Source organism: Eucyclogobius newberryi, unplaced genomic scaffold (genome assembly GCF_026437365.1).
Source record: "Eucyclogobius newberryi isolate DKJ021-1_F unplaced genomic scaffold, fEucNew1.0.hap1 SCAF_11, whole genome shotgun sequence".
In the NCBI taxonomy this organism is placed as follows: Eukaryota; Metazoa; Chordata; class Actinopteri; order Gobiiformes; family Gobiidae; genus Eucyclogobius; species Eucyclogobius newberryi.
In genome coordinates this window covers 25473899-25492981 of record NW_027315735.1, presented here as the reverse complement: position 1 = coordinate 25492981, position 19083 = coordinate 25473899, and the positions used below count along the sequence as shown (strand labels likewise).

Genomic DNA, 19083 nt, shown 5'->3' with positions numbered 1-19083 from the left:
CTTTAAGAACCATGACGACCACAGAGCCAGCTTTGAATCCCCCGGGGTAAAGATACAGAGAATATCCTTTAAATTGTCCAATGCTTTGAGATTCACTCTAGTTGCACTTTCATGTATTGACACTTTTCTTGCTCGTCAAAGTACTCAAAGTTCAGTAAGCTGTATTTCTGTATGATTAGCTAGAAGAGTTCTACAAATGCTGGCTTCTTTTGCCTTCTGTGAGAATGAATGACCTGAATACAGGCTAATAATAGTACGGTACATACTGTATGTTACAGAAACATTCATGTGCAACAGAGTATGTGTAACATAGTGTTTATTTTCTGTTTATATTTGTATTGTATATACAATAATAATGAGAATAGTTCTGTCTGTCACAATTAACATATTGACACATAGCCAGTCTATGATGAGATGAAAATGTCTCTTAGCACAGCCCTCTGAAGCGATTACATTCAGCCAAACATGATTACACCCATTAGTCCCATAACAAAAGCATGGTTTGTATTCTACTCAGACAATCTGTTGAAAATACATTCATATTCAGGCAGTTATGCCATTCATTACAGCAGTTGTTTGGTAAACATCTTGATTTTAAAGTTATTTATCTCTCCCAAATCACACTCCCAGCTGAATGCGTGGGTCTATTTTGACATAAATCCTGTGACACGTCTGTCCGTCTGTCTAGACAAGCACTCACTGTGGTGACAAACATTTTCCCTGGGTGTCATCAGAAATGTCATCGCTTCATCAAAATTGTCAGCACTTGTTACCTAAAACCTGAGCTCTGGCTTCCATTTCACTGTTGATTGCAAATTACTGTAGCAGCAGCCGACGCTCTGCCAGTGTCCATCATTCCTCATTTGGGGAGCCAGTGCACTCAGTAAGCCAATGCACAACGTACACTCCACTGTGGATGTTTAGAGCCACCAGAAGCACTTCTTGCGTAGTTTCTTGACTTTTGCCTTGGTACTTGCGCGGCTGGAGGATGAGGCTGGCATCGTTTTGGTCTGAGTGGTGACAGGCACATCATATTCCCCCTCCAGAGCCTCCATAACTCCCTGGAAACGTCCTTCTTGCTGCCGAAAATCATGCTCCACACTGCAAAAACAAACAAAAAAACAAGAGACACATGTTACAAGCAAAAAAAAGAAAGAAAAAGAACTAGAGGTGTTTATCAAAGAGGCGTTGAAAAAAAAAAGAAGCTATGAGGTGCTGACAACCCCTTAAACTGAGAACCGTATGCAATATACAATTTTCAAAGGGAAATTATTTCTATTTTCCACAAACGCACGCTCAGCACGCTCGCACACACAGGCTAGGATAACACAGGCTTTTACTTTGCACTCATTTCACGTTTAGACCCTTTGCTTCTTCATGCACCAGCAGATCACAGGCGGCCGGGTTGGAAGATGAGGAGGGAGGAGATGGAAAAGAGGGGCAGGAAGGAAGAAGGGAGAGAATTGAAAAAAGCAGAGGAACTAAGAGGGACGTAGTGAATGGAGTTATTTTTATTATTTTGCCCTTCTGATGTTTTCAAAGCTGCCCCTCCTAGGCTCTTCATACTCTCCTTCTCTCTCTGTCCTTTCCTAGAATGTCTGTGAAGTGTCCATGGCTGCAAGTCATAGTGTAGTAGGCTGTGAGGTGCGCTTTTCTTCAGTGTCTTTTAATTTCTTCTACTTATATAATGTTTTCCAAAAAGGAGAGGGAATGTTCTGGGTGGAGCTGCAGAAGGCTAATGCATCTGGAGCTAATGAGCCATGTGACCGCTCAAGAAGAGAGGAACAGATCCGCCCACCTCCAGATTTCCTTCTTTCCACTAATGAAATGTACTTGTATTCTTACAATTAAGCATTATACTGTATAATAAGTATTGTTGAGCTGTCTTTTGGATCAAACAACTCTTTCCTTCCTAACAAGGGTTCAGTACTCATTATACACGTGCTTGTTTCTTTGTTTTTACTTGCTGACTTCTGCACATTTCTCTATTCTCTTGTCTGTGTCGATGTTTCAGAGTTTAGCTGTTTGAACAATGCGAAAATTTCTATAAAGCCTTCTCCTGTTGTGACCACTTCTGAGCTGGATTTTTGACCCAGACGTCTTAGGCTTTTATTGCTTTTATTGAAAATGATCACCTGTCAGTAATTGTAATGTTATTGTCTGGTTGCCGAATGTTCTCATATTATGCAAGCATTACAGGTAGCACACTTGTTGTAGGAGAAGAGAATTGAAATGATAAATAAAGTTGTAAAAGAGACCGGAGATCCGTTAGAAAAAGGGATGGGACACAAAAGAACGAGCTGCAGGAGTGAAATACTCTGACATAAGAGACAAAAAGCCTTGGCTCCCCGCAAAGAGCCATTTGAGTGAGAAATGAGTGTAAAAGCTGCGGTTTGGAGAAAGAATACAAGGGGAAAGATGCTCGTCATGAATAAATGATAACGCTAGAGTACCTTTACTGTCTCATAAATATAGTTTTCTCTCTAACTCAGTTTCATGCACTTTTTTGAGTATATTTTGGATGTTTTTGCTGTATTTTTGCCCCTCACTGTTTGAGCCATATGTCAATTTTGTGTAACTTATTTACAACAGATTGAGACAAGTCTGTTGGTTTAGTCATTTTCTGCAAGCATTTCAGATCGGTGCAGTTCTTTTGCGATAGCCTGCCTGTAGTGCACGCTCAAGAATTCTAACCTTCCTATTGTCAAATGCATTAATTATCGCTTGCACAAAGTTAGATGTCTCTCTCTCCTGATATTTGCGTCTTGTCTGCGAGCGCCGTGACAACCCGATCCTTGCCGCGTGTCTCCCGCCGCTTGTTTCTCACTGTTCGGATTAATTGGTGACGACAACGGCTTCAACAACCCCAAGCTGCCACGCCTCATCACACTGTACGTTCTGCTTTTCAGCGTCCTTCATACTTTAGCGGCTTTTACCCTTCAAGCCAGGTTTCTGTGCCTTATACAATAGTAATGAATTGTGGTAAAAGAACAGTTGTGAGGCAATTGTCCGATTGTAAACAATGCACAAAGCAGGAAATATATTGTGTGGGAAGGAGCATGTCCGTGCATAAATGTTTCCCATGCTTATTTGCATTTTTATGAGTTCTAATATTGTGTGTGAGGGGGAAAATAGAGTCGAGACATTCTTTTGTTGGTTGTCACGCTTCTATAAAACTGTTTTCTTTTATAATTGTAATATTTCTGTCTGCGTTGATATAATCTAGAGATCCTTGTTTCTTACAAAGCAGAGACTAGATTCCATTTGGTGCATATTACAGATGTTTGGATCCCCGCTGTGTTAATTGGGATTCAGAGAATAACATTGTGAGATTGCATAGTTTGACGAGACATTTACATATGAGACGACGTAGAATTCACAGGTTGTACAATTACAGCTCATTCTCTGGAACCAAGCCGGTATCTCTACAGACACATTATTTGATTTTGTCTGTGTTTTTATTAGTACAACTTGCAAGAGCAGCACATTGTTAATGTTAGAACAGGACTCATGGGACAATTGCTGTCAGACGAAAAGATGATTTTCATGATAAAAACACTAAGATGCCAAGAGGATTAAAGTAGAGTATACAATCAGGACGTGAAGATGCTGCTCAGCCGAAGATCTGTGAATGCAATTACTTATTTAGGTCACACACACACGCACACACACACACACACACACACACACGCACACACACACACACACACACACACACACACACATTTAGAGCTGGTGTAGTTGTGTGTGCAACCGCATTGTGTTATGTGTAAATAGGTTTCTTGAAAAGACTTTAATATTGATGATAGGATGAATAAATCTGGAATTGTATTGGTTCGTTAACTTTTGTTCTCTGTCGATCTGATTAGGGCAAGGAAAACGACATTTAAGTCTGCTCTGACCTAGAAACTGATTTGACATGCCTTCTGATCATTTGTTATTGACTGTCTACAAAATATGGGTGATGAAACATGATTTACCTGTAGATGATGCATGCCGTCTTTTGACAGGTGGGGCAGTTGTTTATATCTTGACCAGTTCTGTATGAGGTTCGACTGTAGATAGAACACGTGTTAGTCAGGCATCCAACAATTGTTATTAGCAACATGTTATTTACTTTGGCCAAACAATGCATCAAATCTCACTAACTTATGTTCAGAGAGTAAGATGACATTATCAAACATATTGACATATAAATGTCAGCTCAGAAGTGTTCCAAACTAAGCTCATTCTGACTGCATTGTCATTAAATGGATCATTTAGTCAAGATATTTTTGTAGCCCCTTTTGTGCTGGACTGAGGGGTTGATTCATGACTGTAAAAATGAACCACAACTGAATTACACTGAAAGTCTAACTGTCTAGTATTTACCCTGAACAAGCAAAAAGGGTCCACTGCAAGTGTGTGTTTTAAAAGCATTAGCTAAAACCCATGATAATGAAGAACATTATTTGGACCCTTTGAGGATTGAGAATACACATTCTCATTACGTAAAGGCATGTACAACACAGTAAAGTGCATTAGTAATCATCTACAGTCATTAGAACCAGACCATGCTCTGGATGTCATGCAGTTTGGGAGAGAGGCCGTGTCATGCACCGCTGAAATAATTATACTGCTTAAAGGTAATCTGAAGAGATTGGCAGAGAGTGAGGCCCATGTGCTGACCCTGAATAGAATGGAGGGGGTTTAAATATAAGGGTTGTGTGGAAGAAGAGCTCTGGAGACTAGAAAAGCAGTGAATTGTGGCCACAGTCTTGCACAAATGGTAAAAGGCTAACTATTGACAGCAGAGGTCAAAGGTGACCCAAGAATGAATACTCATGAGAAGAAGAAAAAATGTGCCATGGCTCTGTCAAGGGATCGGAGAATGGGCGGATGTGAGCCGAGAATCACAATCTGTTTGAAATATTGATATAACTGAGGCAGAGAAAGCAAGAGAGATAAGAGAATTACAACAATGTATCAGAAGGGATTGCAGAGGTGATGAAAGGGTGAGAAGCTGGAGGCAGAGAAAGGTGTTGATTGAGAGCAAAAAAAGAAGAAAGTTTATAGAGACAATGACAAGAAAGATTAGACATTAGGGCATGGATGAAGTAGAATTAGTAGAATTAAAAAAAATGTATATTTAACTTTTGACGACATTACTTTACTACATGTTGAAGGGACGTCATAGGTGTAGACTTGATTTTTGAAAAATGCAGCCTTGACAGCGAGGCAGGTTTGGTACATCCTCACATACCTCACACTCAGAAAATACAGACTGCAGCAATTCTCCAATGATCTGACATTTTAAATCTATTGCAGTGACTTGAAAGCCTGTCAGTTTATATTTCACATAACATCTCCGCAACTCAATAAGTTTGGTGGTTAACTTAAAGAAAACATATGACACTTTTTTCACTATATAGCTGCACATTAAGCGAGCAAGTTTTTCTTTTGAGCCCAACTGGCAAAATGACACTGAATGTGGCTGCATCACATAATAAGACAAGAAAAATAAAATCTGATCACTAAGTATTATTTGAATAATGATAAGTCCATTGAAACATGCATGCATCACATGACCCAGAATAAATAATAAGACCTTCAAATTATGTTCCTTTGTTAAAGGCGGTATGGACGATTTTTCGGCGATTTGAGAACGCAGGCGGAAGTGCGCATGCGCACTCCCCCGTGCGGACCGATACAACACACATGTGCGTTTGTTTATTAGCGCAACGGAGCGCATCGCATCGCTCGTCTCCCGTAGATTTCAGTCCACTTCTGCGTCAGCTCGAACTGTCTTTCTCCGTCTCCATTTTGCCCCGTACACTGAGGGAACTATATTATGATAGATCCATGCGCTTAGGCACGCGGAAACGTAGGCACGACCCGCAGGCGGCTGCAGGTGAGCGATAGGTGTGTTTTATGATTGATACGTGGCAGGACAAATGATTTATCCACGCCACGAGGAAATATGATAAAAAATTTGCTGAAAAAAATCGTCCATACCACCTTTAACTATTTATAAGAGCTTAATATGCACTCATAAGGCATTTACAAGCATTTATCATTCGGCTATGGAAATAGTTACCAGCTTATCGATTTCTATTAACACATATTGTATTTACAGGTATGTTTAATACATATATAAACTATATAAATAGTCAACTAAGGAGTTTTACATTGAAGAGTTACCAAATAAATATATTCAAATAAGGTATATTATGGGTCTTAAATTAACTAAAGAGAACATGATGGAAACAATGTGTTGTAGATAATAAAACAGTTTACCTTTTTATTGCTTAAACTATGCTAAACATTAAAAAAAAATGTGTGTCTTAGTTCCCCATACCATTATTATGTTCCTTTATAACATTTGTTGATTTGTCAAAACATATATTCAAAAGAATCACAGTTTCTTACCCTTCGCTAAGTGCCTTGCTTTTCTCCAGGTCTTGAATGACGTTGAGAAGAACCTTGATCTTCTCATGGTTGGATTGTAGGTTCTCTTCCACAGTATGAAGCTGTCCCTCTAGCGCCCGCGGTCCATGTCCCACGTGGGCCCCGAACAGTCCCCCCGGAGCCCCATTACATTGTGCTTTCAGATGGGTCGTACAAGGCAGGACATGATCCTCAAATGATTTACTTTTCTGTTTTGTATAATCCTTTTGTTTGTTATCTGAGCAGTCTTTAGCCAGATGTTTGGTTTGCAGTATTGGTGTGGAGGGCTTGGAGCTGGCCTTAGGGGGAAGAGGCGGGGTGCTGCTGGATTTCGTGAGGTTGGAACAGACTGGAGGATTTGTATTATTAAGGAGTGATGCATGTGCTTGTGTTTGATCTATTTTCACCAAGTCCTCCTTGTGGGTTTCTTTCGCCCCTTCTGCAGGTGTTATTTGCTCTATGCTGTTGCCATGTGTCTCTATTGTCTGTGTGGCAGAGTCCTTGTATTGATTGAAGTCCGCGGACATTGGCCGTGGCTGCTTAGTTGACTGATTTGTTTTGTTCAGAGAGTGTTTTGACTGTGACCTCTGTGTTTTTGGTATAGTGTGGGACAGCTGTGGTATTTGGCTGGGCTTCACAAATGTGTGGGACTTTGCAACATGTGGGATTTTGGTACTGGTTTGGATGTCCACAGTGGATGAGTCTTTTCGGGGCTGGTGGGCGGGCATGGACTGTTTTCGAGCAGGATTAGGTAAAGTTTGGCTGGCGGTGATTTGATCGGCAGGCCGTCTGCGACATGCCCCAGTACACTGTGTAATCTGTGACCGTCTCCTCCCACATGTCCCACACATGTGGGACGGGGACGAGGCCGAGGTCGAGGCCATGACGCGACAGGGGCGGGGAGGAGTGGCGTGGACAGTGGTGCCGACGCTGGTTGTTTTAAGCACAGAGCGATGGCCCTCGCCGCGGAGGGACTGGACTCTTCTCCTCTCTCTGTTTGGCTCTTTGCCCTCTGTGCTCTCACTGCACACCCCACCCACAGCGTCCGAAGTAACCACGCTTCCATTTGCATAGCGGGCAGTCTTTTTACCTCGTCCGTCCTTGGGATTACTCTGTATAGTTCTGATCTGGCAGTAAATACCACTGCCTGAGCCCTGTGACCCCATGTCGTCTTGTGTCAAGCTGTTGATTTCATTCTGTGACGTTTCCTTGGATATTGGTAGAGTGTTGTTGTCAATGGGGATGGCAGCTGTCTCCACTTGTGTTGTTTTTTCTGTTGATTTGGACAGTGACTGTTGTGAGGTGGAGGGCTGTCTGCTGTTTCGTTTGATTGAGCGGAGAAGTCTTAGTCCTGGAGAAGTCTGCACTCCAACATTGCACAGTGGACCCCATCTCCCCCCAGCCAGAGGAACTCCCAGAGCAGGCACTGGATTTGTAGAGTCTGTGACCCTCCTACCCATAGTGCCCTGTGGGGGCTCCTAGCCCCCTGAGGAGCTGAAGGAGAGGACGACATATGATGCCATCAGCCAGGGTGAGCCCAGTTATATCCGGAGAAATCGCACACACCAAAAGTGAATGCAGCTGTTTGTAAAACCAGGAGACTGTTCAGTATCCGACAATCCAATAGTCTTCATTAAAGACTTCCTACTGATTGAGTGAAACACCGATGACTCTTACTGACTGGTGCTTGGGAATTTCTTTGTTTTTCAATTTCAAACAGACCACACATAATGTATGGGGGGTCCATGAGTTTAAGGTTTGACCTGGAAAAAAAGAAAAGCCAATAAATGAGTGAATCGAGGAAGAAGGTGAGCGCATAATGGTCAGATTGGCAACTTGACATAGACATTACACACTCTAAGCTCCATATTATGGCTTCTGCCTCGACTGAATGCGCGGATTGAAAAGATCAATAGAACTCTATCAACCTCTTATTGCATCAGCATGTTGGTAGGAGTTAGAGAGGCAATACTCTAAATCCTGTCCAGCTTTTCTCTAGAACGAGCTGTGGAGTTGGAGGATAATGTTGTGAGCTTCTGAGTAAACACTATGGGCCACATTAGTGCTAAATGTTTACCTCTAACACTTTCCCTGCTGAATATCTTATTTATTCAATTTGCTTTAACATATGTATTTATTTTTGTGCATGTTGTTGAATTGATTTCATTGTTAATGCTATTCATCGAAGACATTACGAGTTGTAACAACTTTCAATCATCCATCTTGGGTGGTCCTGACCAGTGTTGGGAAAGTTCATTTTCTACATGAACTAGTTCAGTTCATAGTTCATAATTCAAAATTATGAACCAAGTTCACAGCTTCAAGAAATTAACTAGTACAGGTTTTTTTCCATATTATGCTATATAAATTATTTCCACAGCCCATAAACAACCACAGGCAGCAATTATTGTATTAGTTTAAGGCTGTGTCAGATTTTATCTTCATATCCAATTTTGAATCCTTACCCAGGATTTACATTCATATTGAAGCAACAGCCTTCCCCTATTTGTTGCTGTCCATTCAGTCCACACTAGCAGCAGTTGCAGCTTTCAACCCCACAGTATATTCTCAAAAACTTGCTGTGCAAAGTTTGCACAGAAATGTTAGATTGTTCCCATCCTCACCGATCTTATCATAAAACTCACATAACTGGTCGTATGGCGACTCCTGCTGCTCTGTTGCTGTCGCGTCCATTCTGCTTTTTGTTTTGAAGCGCATGCGCAGCGCGGTGCTATACGCAAAATTAGTGTCATAACGATATGTTTTTTACCTGAAAGTCTCTAGAAATCTGACACCACTATCGTTCGTCGGCAGTAATACAGTACGTTCAGTTCACATTCACCAAGATTATGAACGTGTTCAGGCACAACACTGGTCCTGACAGAGACTAGTTTGAGATCAGGAGATGGATCCCAAGGTGCTGCACTAAGGTCACCCACTGGTTGACCCAATAACATTGAAGAATGGGTCAAATGCAGAAGACACCTTTCTCTACAGTCAAGATTGCTATTGACAAAATTATGTGTTACTGCTGCTTATATGTGTTGTAATTTGCATGATCGATATGCAAACACGTAACAATTTCCTTTAAACATACTATGTGCATAATCTAACTTTATATTTAATGTCATACCAGCTCATCTTTTGAGTTTATTTCTCTCTATACAATGATTACCTATAATCTATACGATGATAGTTTGATGTGATACTGAGTAGCACAAGATGTCATAAATTGTGGTTTCTTGTTACAGATTAATGAATGCACAAAGAAAGAGAAAACATTTGTTGGTCCCAGCTGGTGAGGAGCTCATTTCTCTGAAGGAGGTCAAGGGAAATACAGCCTGGATTATTTGGCTGCTTCAAGACGAGTTTGAGATGCATTAAGAAGTCTTCACATGGCGGATTGGTACTGCGGTACTTCCTGTCAACATGGAGCGCTCCCACTGTCGACAGGTGTTAATACTGACTGTCAGGGGCCTGCCGCGGCTCCAAAGGGTTCATATGTTTTCGGAATGAGCGTCAGGATTACTGTGATTCACTCCAGGGCCCATTTTGACCTTTGCCAAGCCATTTTTGAGTGACATACATTATGCTTCACAGCAATTGTTACACTCTTGATGGATAGCTTTTTACTCTGGTTACACTTATTTAAAAGAGAGAGAGAGAAATAATTTTTATTGGTATATTCTTATATTTGTCATAACCGAGAAGAACATAATACTGAACCTTAGGCGCTTTTTATTCTCCATGCTTAATTTAGTTCCAGCTTTTATGTTTTAATTAAAAATAGAAATGTACTCCCCCATAATTTGATACAAACTAATGTCCCAGCCCTTCATAAAAAGTACTAAATGTGACAAATTCAAAGATATTCATACTCTTTTTGACATTCTTGAATTTCTCATTTTATGTTATTGTCTAACTGTCACTGGTTCTAACTCGCCTTTATGAGTGACTCAGGCCTGGATACCGGTAATAATTCCCTTCTGGAGAATAACGTTTATTTGGTTGTACTCCCACTTGATTTTCTAATGACTCAACACAACCATTCTCGGAACCGTCTTTAGTGACTTTGACGTCAAACGCTGAGGACGTGAGCACGAGTTGGACCAGACAAGTGGTGACTTAACACTTCTCAGAACTAACAAACTCATCCTCCCACTCATGTTTCCTACAATTTGGCTCCAACTGGTAAATAAAGTGTGCACAGGAGCAGGTTGTTTGTTGAAAGAAAGTGCCGATGGTCTTGATATTTTCTTGGGAACAGCTTTTGCCGAGCGGGCTACAGATGTCCATGCATATGTTACAGTAGGTACGTGTTAGAGAGAGCTTTTTTTTGTTGCGCTTTGGGAATTCAATTCAAGTCAATTGGAGGTAATTTTACCACAGCTCATTTTATCCACCCACCAGACTTGCACTGTCCTGCTAAGTCCTCCCCTCTCTGTCTTTGCAGCTCCTTCAAAACGCCCCAGTCACCTCTAAAGTTCCCAGACACAACATAAATAGTAACCTTGTTATTTATTACGTATGCGTTCCCTCTGCTTTGTCATCAAATATGGCTTCCGACCTGTCACTCTTTCATCTTGGCCACTGTTTGTTCTCACACCTCCCCCATCGCTCGCTGTCATGTGCGTTTTTGATTTAGCTTTCTCTCGCGTTCCCCCTTGGTCCCTATATTTAATCGTAGACAGACGCCCACGTCACATGACTCTGTGCTTGTGCGAAAACAAGCGAGGAGGGGAAAGAGGTGGTGCTGTGCTTTTGGGTATAATAAAGAAGCTCAGAGCAGAAGGTGGAATATACGGAGTCATAAGGGGGATTCATAAAAGGAAGGCAGGCAGATTAAAGTCGCGCCACGGCGTGATGTAAAAACACTACTTTTCAATGTCTTAGTGAGTCGGTTATTATTAAGGAAGCATCAGACAGACAACGTGGTTTGCTGGCAGCTGTTGTCACACGCTGTGATCTCCATAAGCGTTTCACAGGCTTTTACAGGAAAGTGGGTGACCGATGGATTCATTCACAGTAATTATCTGAAGAAGGAAAGGCTGTCCTGGTGCAAAATAACACATATATATATATATATATATATATATATATATATATATATATATATATTTTTGGGATATCGTCATATTTTGTTTCAGTGCTGTTTAAATGGCACTATGTTAGATACTATTGGTCCACGTCCATCATGCTCATAAGTGATTGACAGGCAGATTAGATCAATCATCGGGAAGTATTAGCCTCCAGAAGAACATGTTCTTGGCCTTCTGCAAGTACTGCAAATACTGGGCGTTTGTAAATAATTGTACAGTATATTGAACCATCAAATATTGATTTGTCTTTAACAGCTTAACTCTACTTCTCTGGACACCTTACAAAGTCAAATCTTCTCTGTGGTCTACAGTATTAACCGGTCTCTCTTTATTGATCCCTTCTGAAATGCCAAACTACAACTCCCCCTTTTATTTATATTTGTTTTTGAATATTTTTTTCATTAGACTAGGGATAGTACAAAAATACACTGACACGTATATCAGTTCCCATCAGGTGCAGCTCTTCATTAAGTTGGTTTACACATGCAGTACATTTAATTTACCAGTCGGTGAGTCAGGGATTTCAGAGGATTATCTACACGGGCTGACAGTGGGTCCAATTTTGTGGCTGTGTGGAGGAGTGGGCACCATGTCTTTGGACTGGTAAAAGAGCACCTGATGCTCCAGTGAGTCGCGTCGCTGTCGTTTCAAGGTGAAGATCATTTTTCTGTCCGAGTGTGAAGGAGTTTAGCAGGGGTCGCTTTGCTGCGCCGTAATCTCTCGACTTCCCCTGACTATCACCTGCCTCCTTACCACCAGAGTAAAATAAACTGTCACATTATGAGCCCGTGGAGACCGCCATTCACTGCACACTGGATAATAGTCATTTATACAACTTGGGTGTCTCTGAGGCCTGTTTCAACATTGGTAGCAATTGTGTTTCGTTGTGATCATAATTTACTACGTTAATAAGGCTCAATATTGAGTTCATGAACAGAATGTGTTTTGTGTTAATTAGAATAATACAACTGATGCATACCGACTATAATTGACATTGTGAAATTTGCTGCATTGTTTGTTGCTAACCAAATGGAAATGCTATAGGTTCCATCTTATTTGAACTCTTTTAGGATCTACTAAAACAGGAAGGAGTGATTTGATGGGAGTGAAGCCCTTCATTTTATCAAAAGGACTTCACTGATCTGTTAAAATATGGAGTGATGTGTTCATTACAGCCTTGACTTAACTGCTGTAACTGAATGAACCGAATCAAATCTGAGAACACGCTCGTCAGCAGAATTTCCAAATCCAATATCTATAAATCTTTTAAACCAAGTATGTGTAGTTGGAATTCTTTGGGGTCTTTTAGTCAACAATTGTAGTGATTTCCTCATTAGAACCAGCCAGGGCTTGTCTGCTGCAATGCAGATAGAGATCAATTGTACTCTTACTTTTGCCCCTAATACTGTATAAAGTCAGAGAATTAATTAAGTTATGTTTGTAAGAACAATTAAACCTGCTTTACTTTGTTTTGATGTGTGTTATAAAGGTTCCTGTCTTTTCCGGCACTGATTTTCCCCTAAAAGCCACTAATAACAAACATCTTATTCTTTCTGACATAATTCAATTTTCTCACTGAAGCTTTGTTAGAGACAGCTGTGCCAGTACTGATAGTAAAGACCTTACAGTCTCCCCAACAATAGTTAGGGCTATCTGTGAGGCTGCTGTTTCACTATTGGGCTGTATTTTTTATGAGAATATATATTTATTATGTGGCTGAAAGGTGCAGTGAGTGAGCAATGTATTCAAATTCAATTTAACGTTCTGTTTGCACCTGTTTTCTGTCAAGGCTTTAATAAAGAATTATAGCTTTTGGCTATATACTGGCTTTTTTGTCAATACCTTGAGGGATATTGTACACAATTGTAGTTTTCATAATTACAAAGCTGCTGGTAAGAATGATATTGTTTGCTGCTGGGTTATTGCTTTACCATGAACACACAACTGGTCTAATAGCAACGGTTCAATAGGTAAAAGTAAACTTAAAGCAGTTTGATTTGGCTTTTTTGTTCAAACCCAACCAAATGCCTGTTTTGTTGTTGGGAAAAGACTCTAACAACAACATAATATTTCAAATGGTTGTGAAAAAAAGTAGTTACAAAAAAATAATAATAAATGTGCCCACTTAATCGATTTGTTTTGTGTTTGAGATCAATATTCAATGGTAAAGTTAGACAATAATAATAGTGTTTTGCAGTTGTATACGTGTTTAGTTTTGACACAGGAAAGGAAGACCAAACTAAGAACTAAACCAGGACTAAACCAGGACTGAACTATAACAGCACTGGGTCCTAAACTCGCTCTTGGATTAAACAGTGATCTACACATCAAACAGATACTGTCACATTTAAAAGTATTTTACTCTTCTGGTGAAGAATATGCCACTTGCTTTGTCTCCATGGACATGTCATTGCTTTGCATCAAATGTTCCACATTATGGCATTAAATAAATAAATCTCTATACTGCATCTTTATTGCAAAAAATAATAATCCTTTCCCACATTCCCACAGAGCGCGGTTGCCACTGCACTGATCCGTCCTGTAACCTGGCGTCACTTGCTTGTCTCCATGGAGATAGATAAGTTTACTGCTGTATTGTGGAGCAACAACATCTCCATGGACACAAGCAGGTGACAAACCCTTCTCCAGAAATGGTATAAAATGCACCTTTAGTCTCCCAGAAGCATGTTTTCCACAGCTCAGTTCTGCCACACGCCTCTTCACTTCGGTGGCGATAAACAAATGTTTATTTATTTTTTTACAATACATTTTTTCATCAGGTTAAATGCCAAGGTTAGGTTTAGGAACAGGTTATTTTGGTCAGAGCTTTTGGGTCACCATGCCTTTGCAGACCTGCCTTCTAGATGCTTGTCTTTATATTGCAGCACTGTCAGTGACATGACTTTAACATGTTGGATTGGTTATACAACCTTTTCCAGTGTTTGTTGGAGCTTTGTTTTTCCATTTGAGGACGTTACCAAAATAAACCAAACTTGTATTGCTATGATTTTATAGAAGATTCTTGTTACCAGCCAGAAATACAGGACAAAAACATGGCTCTAATTTAAACAAAATCAAAATAAAACCAGCATCTGTGGATCCTACATCTATTGTGTAGATGAGTCATGAAGTATAATTGAACCAGCGGCCTTTGGGTTTGTGGGCAAACACTCAGCCACTGCCTCCGCAAAATGCATCAGATTCACACAACATTACACTAATACTGGAATGAAGTAGCCACATGATGTTTTTCATTGATTACACATAGAAGATCGCCCGTTACACCGGCCTCGTGTGCGGTGCCTTTTCACTGTAGACTTTCCTCCTGTCACCTCTTTATCCTTCCTCTCTTTACCCGCCCTGATCTTCTGAATCTCCCCATATCTCTCGTCTAATGCCATATTACTCATCCTGTCTGCACCCCAACTCCAATCTCTCCATCATTAACCCCCCAATCTATCTGTCATCCTCGCACCCCTCTCCCTGGCGTTACCCGCATGCACGGCTCCTGTCCTCCTGCACATCCATCTCTGCGCCCTCTTGACTTCCAGTCCTTTTGTCTTTCACCTCATCTCGTCGGTGCGATGTCGCGTGTTCACGGCGTGTCTGGAGATGCGGCTCGAAGTGACAGTGGCACACAGACACCCGACGATTTCCACTGAAGCGCCTGTGTGTCCATGTCACCCACTTACGGCGCTCCATCATCTGACATTTAAGGGTGCATTCAACATCACTGCCTCGGAATAATTAGGTTTCCCAGGTCTCTAATTTGCATGGCTTGGTATGGTATCTGCACTTAATGGCGTGGGTGATTTTTAGATATATTTTAACCCTGTTTAATTTCACAGTAAATCTCTGCCCATGATGTCTTTGCGCTGTAATCTGTTATACACTGATTGATTGATCGCAGCCTTATGTAACCTTCTGTAAACTTGTCATCACATTTGACACTGACAATATATTTTTGGAACTTGAACCACCAGAAACACCTTGCACTAATTTGTGTTGGATATTGTTACTGTTAGAAACTTTTTAGTGTTTTGCTCTTCAGGGAGACCTTACTCAGTCTGCAAGAATTTCATTACAAGTGAAAATGATTTTGGCTCTGAAACAATTTTTTATTTTTGTTTTAGCTGAACACAATGGCCGACATCCAACCAGAAGCAAGAGTTGTCAAGGGCAGTGGTTCATTATTTCAAGGGGGTCATCAGATGAATTTAATAAAATAGTCTTAAACAAATCAAACATTAGAAATAAGGCTACTTCATCATTTTTGCAAATAGCCTTGTTTGTGTGTTTGGGGGTCACAAATCCCAAAACATTTTATTATGGGGGTCGCGAAGAAGTTTGACATTGAAATTGAAAATGAGCCAGTAAAAGTGGGTTGAAATTGTGCTTCACTGAAAATGTCTTTTCACTGTTTTCACTGGTGCACTGGTCTGTAAACAGATTCCAAAGGGACAAGTGCCTCTTCTTTCAAGCATGAACACTTGTGCATCTTTTTTACAGTGACGTCAGCGGATATTGAAAAACATAACTTGAGTAACTAGAGAATTACATTTCTTTCTGCAACTGATTGCTTTTATTTACGCCTGACTTCTGATACTTATGACTATTATGGCCTAGTTGCCTATTATACAGTCAGTTTCATATAGGTTCTCTGTAAATCTAAATGTAAAGGCATTTTTGTGACTTTATTCGACAGGAGAGTGCACCGTGAAATGGGGATGAGACTGGGAAATGACATGCAGCAAATTGTCGGCATTAAATGTATTTCTTAAAGACTGGAAAAACAATCCCATGAAAAGAGTAGGCTGTATTATTAACTAGCACCAACCTAATTATGAAACAAACCCACCTTTCTTTCATTCTATTATTTGCTATAGTCCAGTGCAAACAGATCCATGTCCCCACAGTGCCACAAATACCCCACACACACAGAGGCACAGAGGCACAGAGGCAGCATTAGTGTATAAGAGAAGGGTTATTGCAATATAATCCCATATTAAAGCGACACTCGACGTTTGGACAATTGCTTTGTAGGCTTCAAGTACAGATTTGGCTTCTGCGCACACACACACACACACCTAGGCTCACGCACACGGAGAAAGCCCGTTAAAAACTTCATAAATGTGACCTTAACGCAAACGCTGGCTTACGTTTTTGAATGCATTCTTCTGATGCAAATCCCCATCTGACAGATGGGCTGGATTACTCACCATTAATGTGGCCACACAAACACAAGTGTATAGATCCCTGACGACATCTGAACACGTCTGCTGCTATATCCATGTGTTTCTATTTCAATTTGAACTAAAGTGAACAGAAGATAAAAGACGATACAACTCTGGCTTTTGTTGATAAGGGGGGGATGAAGTATTGAACACCTTGTCCTGTGTGGTCCGGAGATTAAGCCCTAAGGATTTGGACAATTATAGCACTCCCGTCTTCTGTTTGCCAATTCTCAATCGCTCTTAAGCTTTTAAATGTTGAATGAGCTTGAGCCTTGAAACACAACTGAGTAGGAATTAGTCAAACATCTCTGAAACTGAAAACCTTTGAACAAAGACCTCTCCTGCACTTTCAAGATGTGCACTTTGTATTGCTTAACAAGTGTCCTTCATCCCTCTCCGTGGTCCTAGTTCACTTACCTTGATTCTCATCTCCTCGGCACGCCGCTCACTTCGTCCGTTCACTCTGTGTCATAGTGCGCTGTCAGATAATCCTCCAGTCACCAGTGAACTCTCCCAGTATTTCTCGGTCGCGTTCTGTTGCTGCTGATTCCTGTATCCTCACTGAGCGTACTGATCCTCTGTCCTCCCCCCCCCCACCTCGCTATCCTCCCTAACTCTCTAACTCGCTCTCACTCTCTCTCCATATCGCTCGCCCATCTCCATCTCTCTCTCTGTTTCCAGCCACTGCAGTCTTCTCGAGGTATCACCTGTTTACTATTCAGAGAGCTTGAACACATGTTGTGTTGTGAGAAGTGAGGAATTGCCGGTGATATTTTATCTTGCCAGTTCCAAAGTCGGATAAATTAAGTGGAAGGGCATCTGGCCATAACCAAGCAACCACAAGCTTTTCTGTGTCGTAAAGAGTCAGTGGTGAGAAATTACACTTTGTCCTGTCAACGCACAAAGTGAAAGAGTCTAATAACTAATATAAAGCTCTGCAACTGCTAAATAATATAAAGAATAATAATGCTATATGAAGGTAATTTGAGCAACTCTTTATAATAACTACACTTATTCCTGCCTTAGTAAAGCATGAACAAAGACTTAATTCAGTCTTCTAGTTTATTAAAAATGATTCAGGCTTAGTAATCTAACTCTTAACCCTATCCCTAACCTTAACCTTCATTAAGTAGTCACTAAGTCTGAATCATTGTTCATTATGAATTATTTGTTCATTCTTTGTTAAGGCCAATTAAATGTGTAGTTATTATAAAGTTGTATCCAAAAGCTACACAGACAAATATGAGGAAAAATAACAAAGAAACACATTTTATCAATTGTCCAAAAATTCTGTCTCTCAAGTCGAATGTTGAAGAGCATTTTTCCCCCATAGTATTTCTAATAGTATTTTATACATAACATAACAGAGCTCTGAACACAACATTCTTCAAATAAAAGTCTAGACTAGACGGAGGCATCAGTCTAAGTGGACACACTTCCCCCGGCTCCTCGGGGCTCCTCCAGGCCAGCCAAGAGACAATGTCCCTCCAGCGTGTCTTCCTCGAGTCCTCCGCCCGAAACAGAAGCCCAAGCCACCTCAGCTGGCTCCTCATGATGTGGAAGGAGCAGTGGCTCTACTCTGAGCCCCCCCCCCGTATGATTGAGCTCCTCGCCCCAGCTCTAAGGGAGCACCCAGCCATCCTGCAGAGGAAACTCATTTCGACCGCTTGTATACGCAATCTTGTCCTTTCGGTCATTACCCAAAGCTCATGACCATAGGTGAGGGTAGGACTGTAGATTGACCGGTAAATTGAGAGCTTTGCCTTTCGACTCAGCTCCTTCTTCACTCAAAACCCTGAGATACGTCAACTCCTCTACTTGAGGAAAGGACTCCCCACCCACCTGGAGGGGCCAAGTGTTATTGAGCACTTTTATATCTTGTTGTTTTGGAATATGGCAGTATTTTTTATCATCCTTAGGCTCCTATACATACCCAGGCTGCTGTGCGTGTCAGCACTGACCCTGGCATGGCAGTAGACCCAACTTCTGTGCTGCTTTGGCAGCACAGAAGTCTTTACTCCTGGGAGCTAAGCCAGGACACAAGCAGACGCACACACACACACACACACACACACACACATACACACACACACACACACACACACACACATACACACACACACACACACACACACACAAATGCACACACACACACACACATACACACACACACACACACACACATACACACACACACACACACACACACACACATGCACACACACACACACACACACATACACACACACACACACACACACACACACACATACACACACACACACACACACACATACACACACACACACACACAAATGCACACT

General features: G+C 41.1%; 2 protein-coding genes across 2 annotated transcripts in view; one reads left to right on the top strand and one right to left on the bottom strand.

Annotated features, from left to right (window-relative positions):
* dock2-like (dedicator of cytokinesis protein 2) overlaps positions 1–19083 on the top strand; it is a 92773-nt gene that overhangs the window by 43153 nt on the left and 30537 nt on the right. The gene's annotated exons all lie outside the window — the stretch shown is intronic.
* Positions 140–17345, bottom strand: insyn2b (inhibitory synaptic factor family member 2B). Its single transcript, XM_072439706.1, has 4 exons — positions 17177–17345; positions 6409–8189; positions 3981–4055; positions 140–1101 (listed from the first exon to the last, which is right to left on the bottom strand). Exons 2-4 carry the CDS (start codon positions 7884–7886, stop codon positions 921–923), a joined length of 1734 nt encoding a protein of 577 aa, XP_072295807.1. The 5' UTR covers positions 7887–8189; positions 17177–17345; the 3' UTR covers positions 140–920.

Excerpts from the sequence above, each read along its gene's own strand:
- insyn2b (XM_072439706.1), bottom strand. The coding sequence starts at position 7,886 with ATGGGTAGGAGGGTCACAGACTCTACAAATCCAGTGCCTGCTCTGGGA. Across the intron at positions 4,056-6,408 it reads AGCAAGGCACTTAGCGAAGG|TCGAACCTCATACAGAACTG; the intron begins GTAAGAAACTGT and ends TTCTATCTACAG. Across the intron at positions 1,102-3,980 it reads ACGGCATGCATCATCTACAG|TGTGGAGCATGATTTTCGGC; the intron begins GTAAATCATGTT and ends TTGTTTTTGCAG.